Source organism: Ischnura elegans, chromosome 1, assembly GCF_921293095.1.
Source record: "Ischnura elegans chromosome 1, ioIscEleg1.1, whole genome shotgun sequence".
NCBI classification, from domain to species: Eukaryota; Metazoa; Arthropoda; class Insecta; order Odonata; family Coenagrionidae; genus Ischnura; species Ischnura elegans.
In genome coordinates this window covers 30,708,376-30,722,734 of record NC_060246.1, presented here as the reverse complement: position 1 = coordinate 30,722,734, position 14,359 = coordinate 30,708,376, and the positions used below count along the sequence as shown (strand labels likewise).

At 41.1% G+C, this 14,359-nt stretch overlaps 1 protein-coding gene across 2 annotated transcripts in view; it reads right to left on the bottom strand.

Moving 5' to 3' along the window:
- LOC124158018 (tyrosine-protein kinase Src42A) overlaps positions 1-14,359 on the bottom strand; it is a 75,780-nt gene that overhangs the window by 28,814 nt on the left and 32,607 nt on the right. The window contains exon 1 of one of the 2 annotated variants that reach the window (XM_046533166.1): positions 1,252-3,242. The exons of the other annotated variant lie outside the window; for it this stretch is intronic. Within the exon in view, the coding sequence (XP_046389122.1) occupies positions 1,252-2,555 (1,304 nt within the window). The 5' untranslated portion in view covers positions 2,556-3,242. Of the gene's footprint in view, positions 1-1,251; positions 3,243-14,359 lie in introns of those variants that run through there. 2 annotated transcript variants of the gene reach the window in all.

The following is a 14,359-nucleotide window of genomic DNA, read 5'->3' as shown; positions in this document are numbered from 1 at the left end:
TCTTAAACCTTACGTGCTATTGGAGATTTTCACCTAGGAGCGTCTGAATATTGCAACTTTACTAGCCTAAACAATACCTATTTCGTGTTACAGCTCATACTTAACTTCTCAGACATACCGTCCGCTATGGATGTTTAAGCGTTTCTGAAGTACACGATATGCAGGTAATTAGGTGATTATCATGAAATAGTCTGATGACGTGACTTTCGAGGTGTACGACTGAAGTGGTTTTTCAAGAACAAACACTAAATACGCTTATGATTTAAATATGAAAATGTAAGAGCATAAAATTTTGATTTCACATCTTTAAAATACGAGACAACTTAAACAGCAAAAAAAATTGAGACGAAGTATACCTGAAAAGGTAGAGCAAAAATATTAATTTAAAGCGACAGATGGGGATAAATGCCGTGTTATTACACGATGGGAGAATATTCGAAGGACATTCGATGCATTTGAAATCTTCACCACTCGGGCGGTTTAATCCACAGAGGTAAAATTTGGGTAATTATATATAAATAAGGTCTTAGATATGTACTAAGAAGTACGACTGTATTACTATTTCGTGATTCAAACACAGGATATATCAGCAGAATGGATAGTCGCAAGTCACTCTGAATGCACTGATTATAGCTGTCAAAGCCTCAGGATCTTTAGATCCTAGGACACGATTATGGGCATCAAACGTCAATGAAGACTGATTTTAAGATTAAGACATAATGTATACATTAATATTGATTACATTTGAAATATACACTAAAAAACCGAGAAAAGACTTAGGACTTCAAAGCTCGAGAATTTACTAGAGGTTTACTATAACATGTAAGTTCATAAATCGTTAAAGGGAATGTTAGCTTATTCCTACTTCACTGTTGGACTTGGAAAGTGTAAAATCTACTTAATGGGAAAAAAGATCTGCAACGCCGAAATAATCATGATATCATCCGCATTAATTGAACGCCTCAATATTTCTATCCCATGCATGCTATTACACTTTACACTACTAAATGACCAAGAATTTAGACGCCCGAAAATAAATTCAAGTTATAAATAACATTCACTCCAATGGATATAAGAGGTACCGTCTGATTTTGATGAACTCAGGATAAGGTTTACAAAGTTGTGAATCGTTCAGAGCAATAGTGAGTACGAAAGTTATCCATTGCCGTTATCTGTACATAAAACAAAGGCGGTCATATCAATAACAAGAAAAGATGATATACGTCGGAAAATAAAGATCCTGAGACTCACTCCAAAGAAGAAAGCAAGCAATAAGGATTAGACGAGGTAGAACCAGTGCTCAGTTTCCTTCCACTGCCAGTAGAATCTCGAGATTCGTCTTTTCCGTCTCCTTCTCCCTCCGGACGGTGTTTCAGGACATCCTCGAGTCTTTCCCACCATTCCTCTCGACTGCACCTCCTGGACGAACTCGGCTCAGATGCGGGCGCAGAGCGCGAGGGAGGAGTTGATGGCGGTTGGGCGTAAGGCCCTGAGGTCAAGGGCTGTGAGTCGCTGGAAACCCTCTGCCCAAGGGCCTCCTCTAAACGTTTCTGCCACTCTTCGCCTTCTACGGCACCATCCGGAGTGCTCGGCGGCGAGGATTGACGTAAGGACAGCCTGCAGCCGCAACCCACAACTGCGCAAGCCGTGTCGCGTAGAGGAGAGACCGGCGTTTTGGCATTCGACGACGAGTTCCCTTGCCACTCCACGCTGCCACCTGTTTCTTCGCGGAGGCAATCTCCTCGCGAAATTGTCCGCCTGCCGCCGCCCAGCCTTGGGGCGGACTTCCTCCCTCTCACTGGCTTCCGCCATCCACCGAAGACGCCACCGCCCCCGAATGTCTCCATTCTGGAACCCGCGGAAGAATCGGTGGACCTTGGCCACCATCCTCCGAGCATGCTTCCAGAAGCTTCCGCTGATGCAATGCTCGTGTGCAGGCCCAACGACTCCGATCGTGCCTTTGTTTCCAAAAGGGCTCCGCCGATGGAGTGCCGCCTGGCACCCTCGGCCCTCTTACGCACCTCGGAGCCGTCGTCCAACGAAGGAGCTCTAGCCCTGAGGCAAGGGGACCACTTCCTGGCCGGACATTCCGCTCCAGCATCGCTCGATAAACTCCCAGACGGTGAAATTTCGTTTGCATGGCTAACAACTTCTTCTTTAGATGTAAACTGATGACTGTTTTTTTCTGGTTCCACGTTATGGGTAACACTATCGGAGAACCCACTATCACCAGAACTGTGAACAATAGATGGTTTAACAGGTAGGAGTCCGTCATCGGATACGATGGAGGAGGGAGTGGAATCAATTTGTGGAGGAAGTAACATGAGACGATGGGCTGCGGCAAGCCGAACAAATTGAACGACGGAATCCCAATGTTCTTTGGTAGGGGGACCACCCCCAGGGCTCAAGAGGCGCACCGCTGAAAGACGCAACGGCACCCAACTTCCACCTTCGCCATTGCTGACGCCATCGAAATCGCCCGAGATCACGGCACTATTCGGCGTTTTTTGCCACACCCACACAACAGCACAATCACCTAAGCCCATTGCCACCATTGTGAATAGCCAAATTACCAACTGTACCGATTACAGATGAAAACACACGGTGTTTCAAACTTAAGCTAACGAGTCTGAATAGAGTTCTAAGCATTCATATTCCTCTATTACGGTCGAGAATTCCAAGAAAGGCGCAGAAACAGAGCAGGTAATGTCCTACTATCAGTGGGTCTGATAAGGTTTCACATTCCTTGAGACTAAACTTCCATCGGTTCGTGCCTAAAAAATCCACTACTTACAAATATTTAAGGATGATGGCATACTTCAAACACATGAGAGAATCCAATCCCAATTGGCAACTTTAAAGTGACGCTCAATCACAATACGCGTCCTCTGGCGACGACAGTATTAACTTCAGTTCCTCTGCTCCAAAATTCTTCCCAGCTCAATCACATTTGATTATAGGTGTAAGTCGCCGAACAGCTGATACTTTATGTGAAATCCGGAAAACGAATACACAAGCGACGGTATCGTCAGGTTAAAGGCAAGCAATTAAAAACACACGCAACTAAGACACCGGTTAGCTCAAGACATAGCGAAATACATTAACTGAGCCAGCACTTATCAAACGATGAGGGGAAGGAGAATGGCGAGAAAGAAAAGGAGGCAGAGAGGGATGCGAGAGTTCAGGAGCCGGACGAAAGAGCAGCGCACTTGCTAAGCACGACGTGCACTCTGGAGAATCCCGCTGGATCGGAGAGGCAAGTCACTCAGAGGGAGGAGGCTAAAGATGGGAGGGGGAGGAGAGCGAGACGGTGAAAAAAGAACATGAGGGGACGGGAGGCGCGAGGTGGGGGTAAGCAACGGGTAGGAAGAGGTGAATTCCTAGCGCGAACACTTAACTGCCATCGCTGACTGAGTCACAGCGGGAAAAAGAGGCTCTTTCACTCCTGCCGTTCCGTCTTCTTCGATTCCTTTTACCCCCTCCGTTAAATTCTCCTGAGGAGGATTCCCTCTCGCTGCCTCCTGGATCCAAACTCTTCCCCCTCCGCGGCCAGCCAGCCGGCAGGCCATACCTCCTCCCATCCCTCGTGTCCGTCGTTCTCAAAAATTCTCCACCACGCTTCCCCCGCCCGCGTGCCCTTGTCCCGCCCAGGCAAGAGAGCGACCTCACTCCTTTCCAACGCACCCGCAGCTAACTCGCCGCTTCTTCCCATCTCTTCTCGTCTCCATCCGCTCCGCCTCACACCGACTATCAGCCCTCCACCTCTTCCTTCCCACGAACTCTGTTTGAGCCCACGCCCCGCATACGCCAACCATTGTTCCCACCCTACCTCCTACCCACATCACCTCAAGATCCGTACTGGAGTCCTGCAACCAGTTCAAATAGCGAGACTCATTAGCATCTTGCTGAATACACAATCATTTCCTTCGCAAATCGACTGGTAGAATCCTTGCGGCCCATGCAGCTTTTAGGCGTACCAATGTATCACCACAGGAAAAAGGTAATAGTATACAAAAAAGCATCACCATCCCATACAGGTATTAGTCTGGCCACTGTGCTTGCTTGGTATACTGGAATTTATTCAATGTAATAAACAAAAGTATATCTTTTCAATGCAGCTAAGTACGAAGCTCTAGAGGGCTCCTCAAAGACTAAGGCTCGCAATTCCCCTAGGTGACACAACGAAAAAAGGTGACGTATTGGTAAAAATTGAAAATGCAGAATGCGGGCTTGCACTTCTTTTGGCCTCGCGTTAATAGTATTCTTTGCAAAGTAAAAATTAGACTGCAGATAGAATTTCAGCATATATGAAAAAACTACTGAAATTAATCCCCCACCACACCTTGAACAAAATAAATTTTTTTAACCACTTACTTGATCACTGGTAAAAAGCGATTTGATAAAATTATCCCCTAAAATTGCACACACATTGATATTATTTATGAAAAATATAGATCGCATAGTGTATTCATTGAAAGGAGCATAGTAAATTATCTAAAGCAAACTAATTCGACCTTTTTACCTAATGCTACCTAAATCAACGTTATTTATTTACATAAAAATATTCAGTGTAATGAAAAAGATATGGTACTGAGCAACCAGGAAAAAATAATGTCACTAGAAACTAGAGAAATAATTTAAATGCCCATTTTTACCTCAAATATTCAACACATGTCCGGAATAAAGTGACTTGTAAAAGGAATTTATTGAGTTTCATCAACTTCCTGCTTCGATGTCAGCCGAGAACGGACTGAGAAGACTGTCTCACCTTTTTAGCAAAGGGAGTAAGGTGAAGGCAACTATCGGTTTAGGAAAGGCATAATTGTACGACTAGACACCTTATCCTTGTCACCATTCCTATTAACTTCCTCCTGGTACTTTCCTTAGATTGTTAAGAATTTAATTAACATCGCAGTGCACCAGCGAACAGAAAATGTATCTAATATCCCTTAGTGCTAATTACGTGAGAGAGCGGCCTAGAAACTGAATTTAGAGCAAGAGTATGACCTAACAATAAAGCCGAACGATTAAGGTAATTAAAGACACAGGTCAGGGTGTTAACACGAACTGGTTTATTAATACATACACCAAGGAGGTTGTAAATATATGGAGGGGTAACCAGTGGTTTCGAGCGTGGAGCGAAGTGTGGCCGGGATGAGGGTGCTAGGGTAGGACAAGCCACGCCCACTTTGACCAAAACATCGACAATCCCATAATGGTCAATTCTTACTATTTGGTGAAATTTTTTGTCATTATTCGTTAATACATTGAAATAAACTATGGAACGCACAATTGAAACCTTTTTTCTTACTTCATTGGTCGGCTTCGCAAAGTTATGACTAAAATATCTTTTCCCAGGGAAAAATTATTATCACTCACCACGGTTACGTTCTACAACCAGCTCAGCTGAAAATAAAATTTTAAGAGAGTAAACTAGTCATTTAACAGCACTTATACAGATATTGAATTTTATTATAGCCAACGGAAATTAAGAAATACAGTAATAACGTATATTATATTTTCAAGGATATCTCCACTAGGAAAGTGACAGATTCAGAGTTAATACATTAATAGAAATATCGCGAATAATGAGAAAAGGCTATCACAATCACCGGCGAACTACTAATGATTATGGTAGCATTTTTCACTTAATTTAGTTCATTTCTAGAACAAAACTTAGTCACCTCAAAATATCAGTCGGAGACTAAGTCCAAAAATTGTCAAACTAAGATGGCGGAACTTTGACCACGCCAAAAACTCGGAAACTACGCCTCCAAATATTTACAACCTCCTTGATATACACGCGTTGATTTCCGGCCGTTCGGATCACACCGCGCTCTTCTGTAAAGTTAAGGGAAAAAACGCAGAGACGGCACCGACAGCACCAAGCGCGCCATTTATAACGTGCAAATGTCATAATCATTTCGGATGAAATTCACCCCGTAAATTAATAAAAATTGCAACTACGGTAAAATAAGGTAACTAAACATATAGAATATCTAATCAATTGTTTTCGCGATGACCATTCACTGCAGACACTCATCAAATATTCTAGTCAACTCTATTGGCCCGTTCGTCCTTGAACTCCCAATACACTACCCTACTCCTGTGTGGTTAACAGGTGTCCCTGAAATGCCTAATAATCGGGTCATCATTTGAATTATTAAAGACAAGCCACAGAGTGCTCATTAAGCAATCCTTAAATGACCTTAAATTTATTGTAGTCTCAGAAGCCAAACACGCCTGCTTGTGTCAACAGTTGAAAAAGCTTCGCTCCTGTAAACGAATAAAAAAACACCAAGTACTTCTTTCCGCATTGACACTCCTTCGGACAAATGAAGGAAAAATCCATGTAATACGTAGATATGTTTACATTCCATAGGTATATTATTTCAATGAAATTTCCCGGTTACTTGCTCGGCGAGAAAATTCGAGGAATAAAGTAGCACGTCAAAGCAAAAAGAATAAGTATTACAATACTCAGTGATTTTTATGACGTGGCTAAAATAACGATATTGACCCAAAAGACGAAATGGGCGTTAACCGTAATGCAACAGAAGGTGGAAAATTCCAAGCGAAATCATGTCTATAGAGAGAACACATGTGAAGTCAAATAGAACGAGGTAACTTTTTCGGTCGAATGTACCTAACCATTTTTAATCGATTGGAGACATTACAAGCGCGCGACACAAAATGACGTTTTATGCTAAATAGCGCAAACGCAGAGAGCAAGTATATTCCAGGTTGCAGCAAAATCAAACGTTCACACATAAAATGAGAATGCAGGATTCTTAACAGTTGTGTTGTTGAACTGATGTTTTTCAACAACCACCATAGAACTAAAAGTATAAATCTTAATTAATCCTTTAAGAATCTCACAGCAAAACTTTCAAATATCTTAAGCTAGATATACGACATGAACGAGTCTCGTGATTACGGACTAGTCAAAGATACGGCAACGAACGAGCCAAATATGTCCACACTCAATACGCTAGCTATTATCTCAGAGGCTTTAAGAAGCTACAATGCACGCTAAGTGAATGGGGGGGGGGGGGGTAATACGCCTGAGGTAAGGTTTGAACTGGTGGTTATGCCCGAAGCAATGTTCGCCTCGAATTAATAAGGTCTACAAGTTTACATTTGTTTCGATTACATTGTGCTCATACGTAAAATTGGAATCAGTTTAATTCATAATCATAAATAATGGCTAAGATTCTATTCAAAATTATTTAAACTTAAATAAACACCTTCGAAGGATTTTTTTTTTAGCAAGAACGACTCACGAGGGCAAGTATGCTTTCCGGACGTGCCGCTTATTTAGTCTTGACTTCAGACCCATATCCCGCTCACAAAAAAAAAACGGACAAGTTATTTATTCCTCAAAACAGCCTCGGAGCAGGATTTCTTTCCCCTCCTCGCGGATGCTCCAATTCGGAGGGGTGCAAAAACGTCACGATCGCTCCATCTTTGGCGACGTCCGGCGGCAACATACGGCCCCGGGCCTTCAGCAGAGCCCACTCCAATCCCATGAGTAGTCTCACAGTCAATTAGCGCCCTGGATTCCCCACATGGGCTTCCGGAACGATCCGGATTCTATTTTTTACTTGTGCCTGAAAAACGGAGATTGAAACACCTCTTGGGCATCTGATAGAGGCATTTTTTCCAAGTATAGAGTAATTTCGCAAACGAAAACGGAAGAGTCCTGAAGAAAAAGATCAAGCGGAATGAAGGATGACGACACTCTTGCATCGCCGCCTCGTCGCCGCCACTACCTCTGGCCAAGCGTATCTTGAATGTTCCTCGACCTCTCTCCATCTCCCATCCCCCAATTCACAATTCCAACCGGTCGGTCGGGCCGTCCTCGTCTTCGCTCAGCACACTCTTCTCGGAAATGCGGAGCCTGCGAGGAATCCCACCTTGGCATGCCACTCAACCTTTCGTGCAGCAGAACCATTTCTCCTCGAACATGACCCCATCCAGCGAGCCACTGATTGCCATTCGGCGAATGACATTACGAAACATCAACTACCCGCCGTGGTATGGAACACGAACCGAGGATGAACCGATGCAGCGTGACCTCGGGACGTTACAAATAAAAGTAATGCAATTAGGAACCCCAAATTTTTCCCTCAGAAGCACATACTTACTCGCAGTTGCGATCGCTATCGTCAGGTATTTTCTAAGCCACAACTCCACCGTCCTATGTAGAGATAAAAACTATCATCAGAAAAGTGAATAATTTATCGGTTCCTGGAATTCCTTGACACAATATTACAACTCATTTCTTTCCCGTCGTGTTAAAGATAATACGATCCTTAATAAATATCGCTGTTACGAACCAAAGCTGTGGATCTAGAAGTTAAATTTGAATAGTAGTGAATTACGAAGAAGACAAGCCATAGGATACGGTATCCAAAAGAGTTACTAAATGATAGAAACGATGAGGCATCCGGGATTTTTCGGAGGCCAATCACATTGCGCCACCTTAAACGAAAGCCAATCGCGCTATCTTGTTGAAAGAGGAGATGTGACATCCATTGCGGAAAAATTTTGGTCGGCAGCGGTGAAGAGGCTGATAAGGTTCAAGTAACAAATTAGCATCGTAAGCAATGATTAATAATCCAGGAAACAAAATGTGAAATGAAGAAGAATAGCGAGAATGCAGGAAAAATCAACTACTACGGAAATGACATCACCCTTTCAATATCTTACAGGGATAGTAAGCGATATTTTCGGTTTATGAGGTATTCTAAAAAGCCTAGTCATCATAAGTTCTTCCCAAGCCCTCAGATTGTCTACAACTATAGGTTTCCAAGTATATCGGTGGTTTAGTCCTATCAGTAATGGAAATAGCTATATGATTCAATAAAAGTTTAAGTTTTATTTGAGAGACGGACTTAAACAGTCCCAGAAACCTTGAACCTTTACTACCTCGCTTAATACAACCTTTGGTAGTACTTTTGCATTCGTGAGATGAAAGTTACAGAACTTCCACGAAAGAGACCAAGTTAAATTTTCTCGGATACCTCGAAAATCCAGATTTCATAATTCTTGCCGTGCTTCCAATTGGGACGTTACTAGAAGAAGTGTCATCTAATTCTATCAAACAATTTTTGAATAGGTAAATCGAAACTATTAGCTCGCCAATATGCCTTATTTTCTGTGCATTTCTAACTGACGATGATGAGCCACGTCGAAACCTAGGTCGTATATTAAATATTAATACGGAATTACAAAGTTTTATTTAATTTTCATTATGAAACAATTAACTGTGCCTTATTTTCCTTCCTTTATCAATAAAAAAATTATTTGTAAAGTTAAACAAAATAATGATCTTAAAACTCCCAAAATTCGTACAAGCACGCAGTTAACTAGAGGATTTCATAGTTTAACTTTCAGTTTTTTTCTTCTAGATCTAATCCAGCTACATAAGGAAATAAAAATCCTTTGTGTAGGCAATAAATTTAAAGCGCCGGTACTCATTCATGCGTACTAAGTTCGTTTTTTGGGCTTGTAGCAAGAATAACGCAGCTGCACTGGAGGACAAGAGACGTGAGATGCAGAGCGTGCTGAGATAATAAATCTTAAGATCACACTTCGATTTCATCAAATCTTTGAAAATATCCTTATAAAATACGTTGAATTACATATAAAAATTACTTAAAGTATACCCCGTATTCCCCATAAATTCGAACATATGTATATCAACCGTAAGAGGTTAATGGTGACCAATCTAGGGTAAAGAATTACAAGAGAATAAGGGCTCAAGGGGAGCCCTTCGAGGATACAACACACCGGGGCCGGGAACCAAGTCAGAGACTTATACGCCCGATCACGCGGGGAGGGGGCGGAGAGGAGGGAAAAAGGAAAGAGGCGCCGCCGCGATAGGAGCCCGTCGACGCCTCTGGGGTAGGATAGGGAAGGAAGGGACGGGACGGGGAAAAACACCTTAACGCTATAGAAGCGAAAAGGACCCACTAAATAGCGAAACCAGGAAAAGCCATTTATGTGCCACCGATTTTAGAGGATTATCCTATGAGGAAGAATAATCCAACGATCAAATCGCTAGATAGGTAAAGAATTAACAATGTGATTTTCGGTTGTGAGGGTGACCTTGTCGTCAACATTTTAAGTTTTTTCTTCGAAGTTACAAAATTAAACATTCGAGATATGCGGCTTTACTGATTTTAAGTACTTCAATTAAAAATCCGGAAACAAAGCAGCTGTATCTGCTCGAACGCCTGAAGCATGCATTCTTTCACTCAAGAACTTAATATACACCATATTATTCAGAGTCAATGATGACGACAAGTTCTACAGAGGAAATGCAGCCGAGAGTAATTACATGCATTGGACAAATTCACTCTACTGTTAGAGAGTAAAAAAAAATACTTTTAGTTTATTCATCTGTACCTGTAAAGAATATCCTCCTTAAAATTACTGATGATTATAGCAGTTATTTCCAGACTTAAATAGGTGAATGATTACAGTTAAGGGGTGCAATCATAGGATATATTACTGCGCCCGGAGCCTTTTATGAGACATAACTGTTCACGGTATCTCGGAATGAGGTTTATTTTTATTTTGAAGTTTAAATAAAGAACTAAAGTTAAAGATGTCCATTAAAGTTCAAACGGTACCTATTAGAAGAGAACTCGAAACGGCCACATGGACGAGACGCACCGCAACCGCTAGCATCAAGCTCACGGCACGGAGAGCAGCTTCACCATTTTGTGGCGCAAAAATAACGACGATTTCCAGGTTAAATCTTCTCGACGTTTGATCCATACTTTTACAAACATATGTAAAACAAGCCCATCACAAATTTTCCCTTGAACACTGAACATTCCACCAACCTGGGCACAAAATTACTGACGTACGTGGTCCCAAGATTGTTTTTAAAATATCAAGAATATATGCATCACAAGACGACTTAAATTATACTAAACATCTGTAGAGAACGTATTTTTTATTCTAAATTTCTCCGTATAGTTTTCAGCCAATTATACCTTAGTAGGCACTATGAGATGCTTTAGCACAATTAAGAATGATGCATTACTTACACTTTGATTAGAAATGACAGCGCTATTATGCATGTTATTGAGTTGCATCATTACACGCTAACGTCACTGGAAAAAATAAAAACGAAATATTGAGATGAAAAGAATTTTTCGTTGATGCTACTCATAACGCTACCACCTTAGTGGCATAACATGATTACATAGGTAGCTAGAAATTAAATAAATAAATAAAATAACCCGTTCAGGTGAGTTGACAGCCCAGCGACAGACTGCTGTCGGGTAGTAATTCGGAAAGGTTGACGTCATTCCGGATCCTCCAACAATGAATGCAGGGAGTCTCACTTCAAATGGCTGTTTGACAATCAATATCTCATGGAGAAAGTTTATCGTATTTTATACATAAAAAAATGTTCGCTTGTCACAAATAAAAACATGATGCATGTTCTACATTGAAATTGATAGTTTTACGGTAGAGTATTTCTCATTTCTCATAACGGTGACTTCGTACTTATAGTGTTTGAAATTTTTCACTATTCATTGAAGTGAAACACGGTGGACGGTAATTTATTCTCGCTACAATTCTGTTTGATGGTCATTGCGGAAGAGGTGATACCGCTGGGCGGTGACCCGAAGTACTGATTCCGGGGTCTCGTTTTTCTAAGAACCAGTTCACGCTCGATAAAAATCAGGTGCACCAGGGAAGCTGATCTTAACCGGTGCACAGGGGAATCTGTTGAGAAGAGGTGCGCCAGAGCAGCGGTTTGGATCTTCAAGAGCAAGCGTTGTCAACCTGCGGCCAGCACGTGCCCCCAGAGGCTATTTCACACGGCCCGTACAACTAATAGTCATTAATGATTTTATTCTTAAATTAATTAGAGTAAGTGTTTAGATTATGTATCAATAATTACCACTAATTATATTATTTTGGAAATATCTCCGCTAAATACTATTGCTTAATCTAACTTTGTCATCTGAACATTTGGTCCGAATTCCTAGCGAAGGTCGACTGCTCTGGCTGTTGAAGAGACGGTGTTCTTCGTGGTGATTAAGCTTTAACTACGCTTACGCAAATTTTAGTCAATTGTACATTTGATATACTTCCTGAGATATCACTCTTTGCAGCTGCGAGGGGGCCAAATACCGTATCCACAGCCTCCGATACGGGTTGAATTTATCTCTTAATGATTAACCCTACGATTAACTTAGGATCCTTTTCCCAGTGTTAATAAACTAACATGATACACTAGAGATCTTGGAGTTGTTCCAAGACCTGGAAAAATCCTCGGAGCCTTGAAGACTCCTAGTATGATCCCTTGCTTTTGCTAATCCCTAGTATTATAACAGAAAAAAAAGTATTTCAAGGTTTCAGACACATTATTTTAGGAGTTACAATTGGAGGTAGAGGATATGAAATAGCAAAAAACCGAAATTAGGTTTAACAGCTTCCATTTTCGATTCTCTATCTGTTCGTACCATCATCATCATGATCATTAGATAACAATCCTAAGTAAAGACTTGACGCAGCTCTCTATTCCTCTCTCCTATCCGCTAGCCTTTTCATAGCAACGTATTTCATCCCTTTAACATCCTTTATAATCTGTCCTATGTAACTCATTCAAGGCTGTCACCCTTCTACCTGTCCTTCGACGATTGTTTTCATCTGGCCATCATGTCTCATAATGTGGCCAACTAAGTTGTCGTGTGCTCTCCTTAAGGTTTTTAGAAGACATCTCTTTCCTCCTACTCTTCTTAGAACTTCCTCATTGCACGGTCGATCCATTTTATCTTCATCATTCTTCGGTGTATCAATTTACATCAATTAAAACACCGCAAAGCAAAACATTTCTTGATTAGGATACTTCGATAATAAACTATAAATCTTACAAATAAATGAATTATCAGATGATAAAATAATTTTTATATAGAAGGGTTTGAGAGATAGATTTCTAAGCTTTATCAAAAATTATATTGTTTGTAAAAAGTTCCCACTTTTGATAGTGATAGTACCTCAACCTCCAGAAGTATATAACACCACAATACACAGGTATAAAGTTGTTCAGATAAAATTAAAGGGTATTCCCTGGACGTTAAAATTCGCAAGTAAATCTGAACAGTTTCCGACTGTCTAACATTGTCAGGGTAATAACCGTGAAAAATCACTGTCAGGGCGAAAAAACCTTCATGTAGAAAAACCTATGACTTTAAATGAATGATCACATTTTCAGAATATTTGCTTAAACCAAATAAGCCGGTGTTTCTTAATGGTTAAACTCCACCCTATGACACGATTACGAAGTCTCAACAAGGATTACCACGATTCAAAGCACCTCGTTACGACATTCCATTCAAACAACAGGAAAGACACACTTAAAAATAGAATAACCATAATAACATAGAAATAGCCATTTAAAAAACCACGCAAGAGGTAAATAACTATGGCTCGATAGAGTTCCATATCTAAAAACTAACAGGAGAGAAGATCGCTGAAGCACTTCGACGCTTACGTGATCGAAGTGTAATGCAGAGGAGCGGATTTCTTGGAAAAGAGAAGCCGTATCGAAACAAGTTCCTTGTTCCTTCAAAGCTCAAACACGGCGCACATGGTTAACTGAATCCACGTCGGCTTTTGTGGAGAGATACCTAAAATATAATACGTGCCAACTTTGTATTTGGACACATTTCATGATAACTTTGAAAAGTTACCCATAATGCTGGCACAAAAATAACTTCCTCTAAGTAGCCTCCACTGGATAAACTGCAATGGTGCAATGATGAACCTCTGAAAAAGTAGGTAATAGTCCCATGAGACGTTCCATGCAAGCTTATTTCGTTTAATGAATGAATTTACCGAAGGGATACATTTCTACCACACAATTTTTAATGGTTTCCTTCATTTCAATTGCTCCTTTAACATATGCATATTGAGTGACTTAGGCTTGCCTACACTCAAAGATATGAGTAAAATACTACATTTCCCTTCTTGCAGGATTTCAACGTAACTACGCAAGTAAATAGTACCATTTTTACGCACACATCGGAATTCTTATACCAACAAGTTTACAATGTCATACCCACACTCGAAAGCAACGAAAAAACTTAGAGATTTTCCACTGCTCTGAGGTCCCACTATATGACAGAATAACAAAATCAATGTCTACGCGATACCAGTGATGTTGGTTCACCAAAAAATTAGGTTCTCCATGGTGGGGATACGAAAACATAAGTATGGTCAGCATAGGTAACAGGAAGTATACCAGGCCCCAGTATAATCCAAAGGTCATTAATATGCAGTCACAGTCATAGAGGACCAGATTCTGCACTTCGAGGGACACACTCAG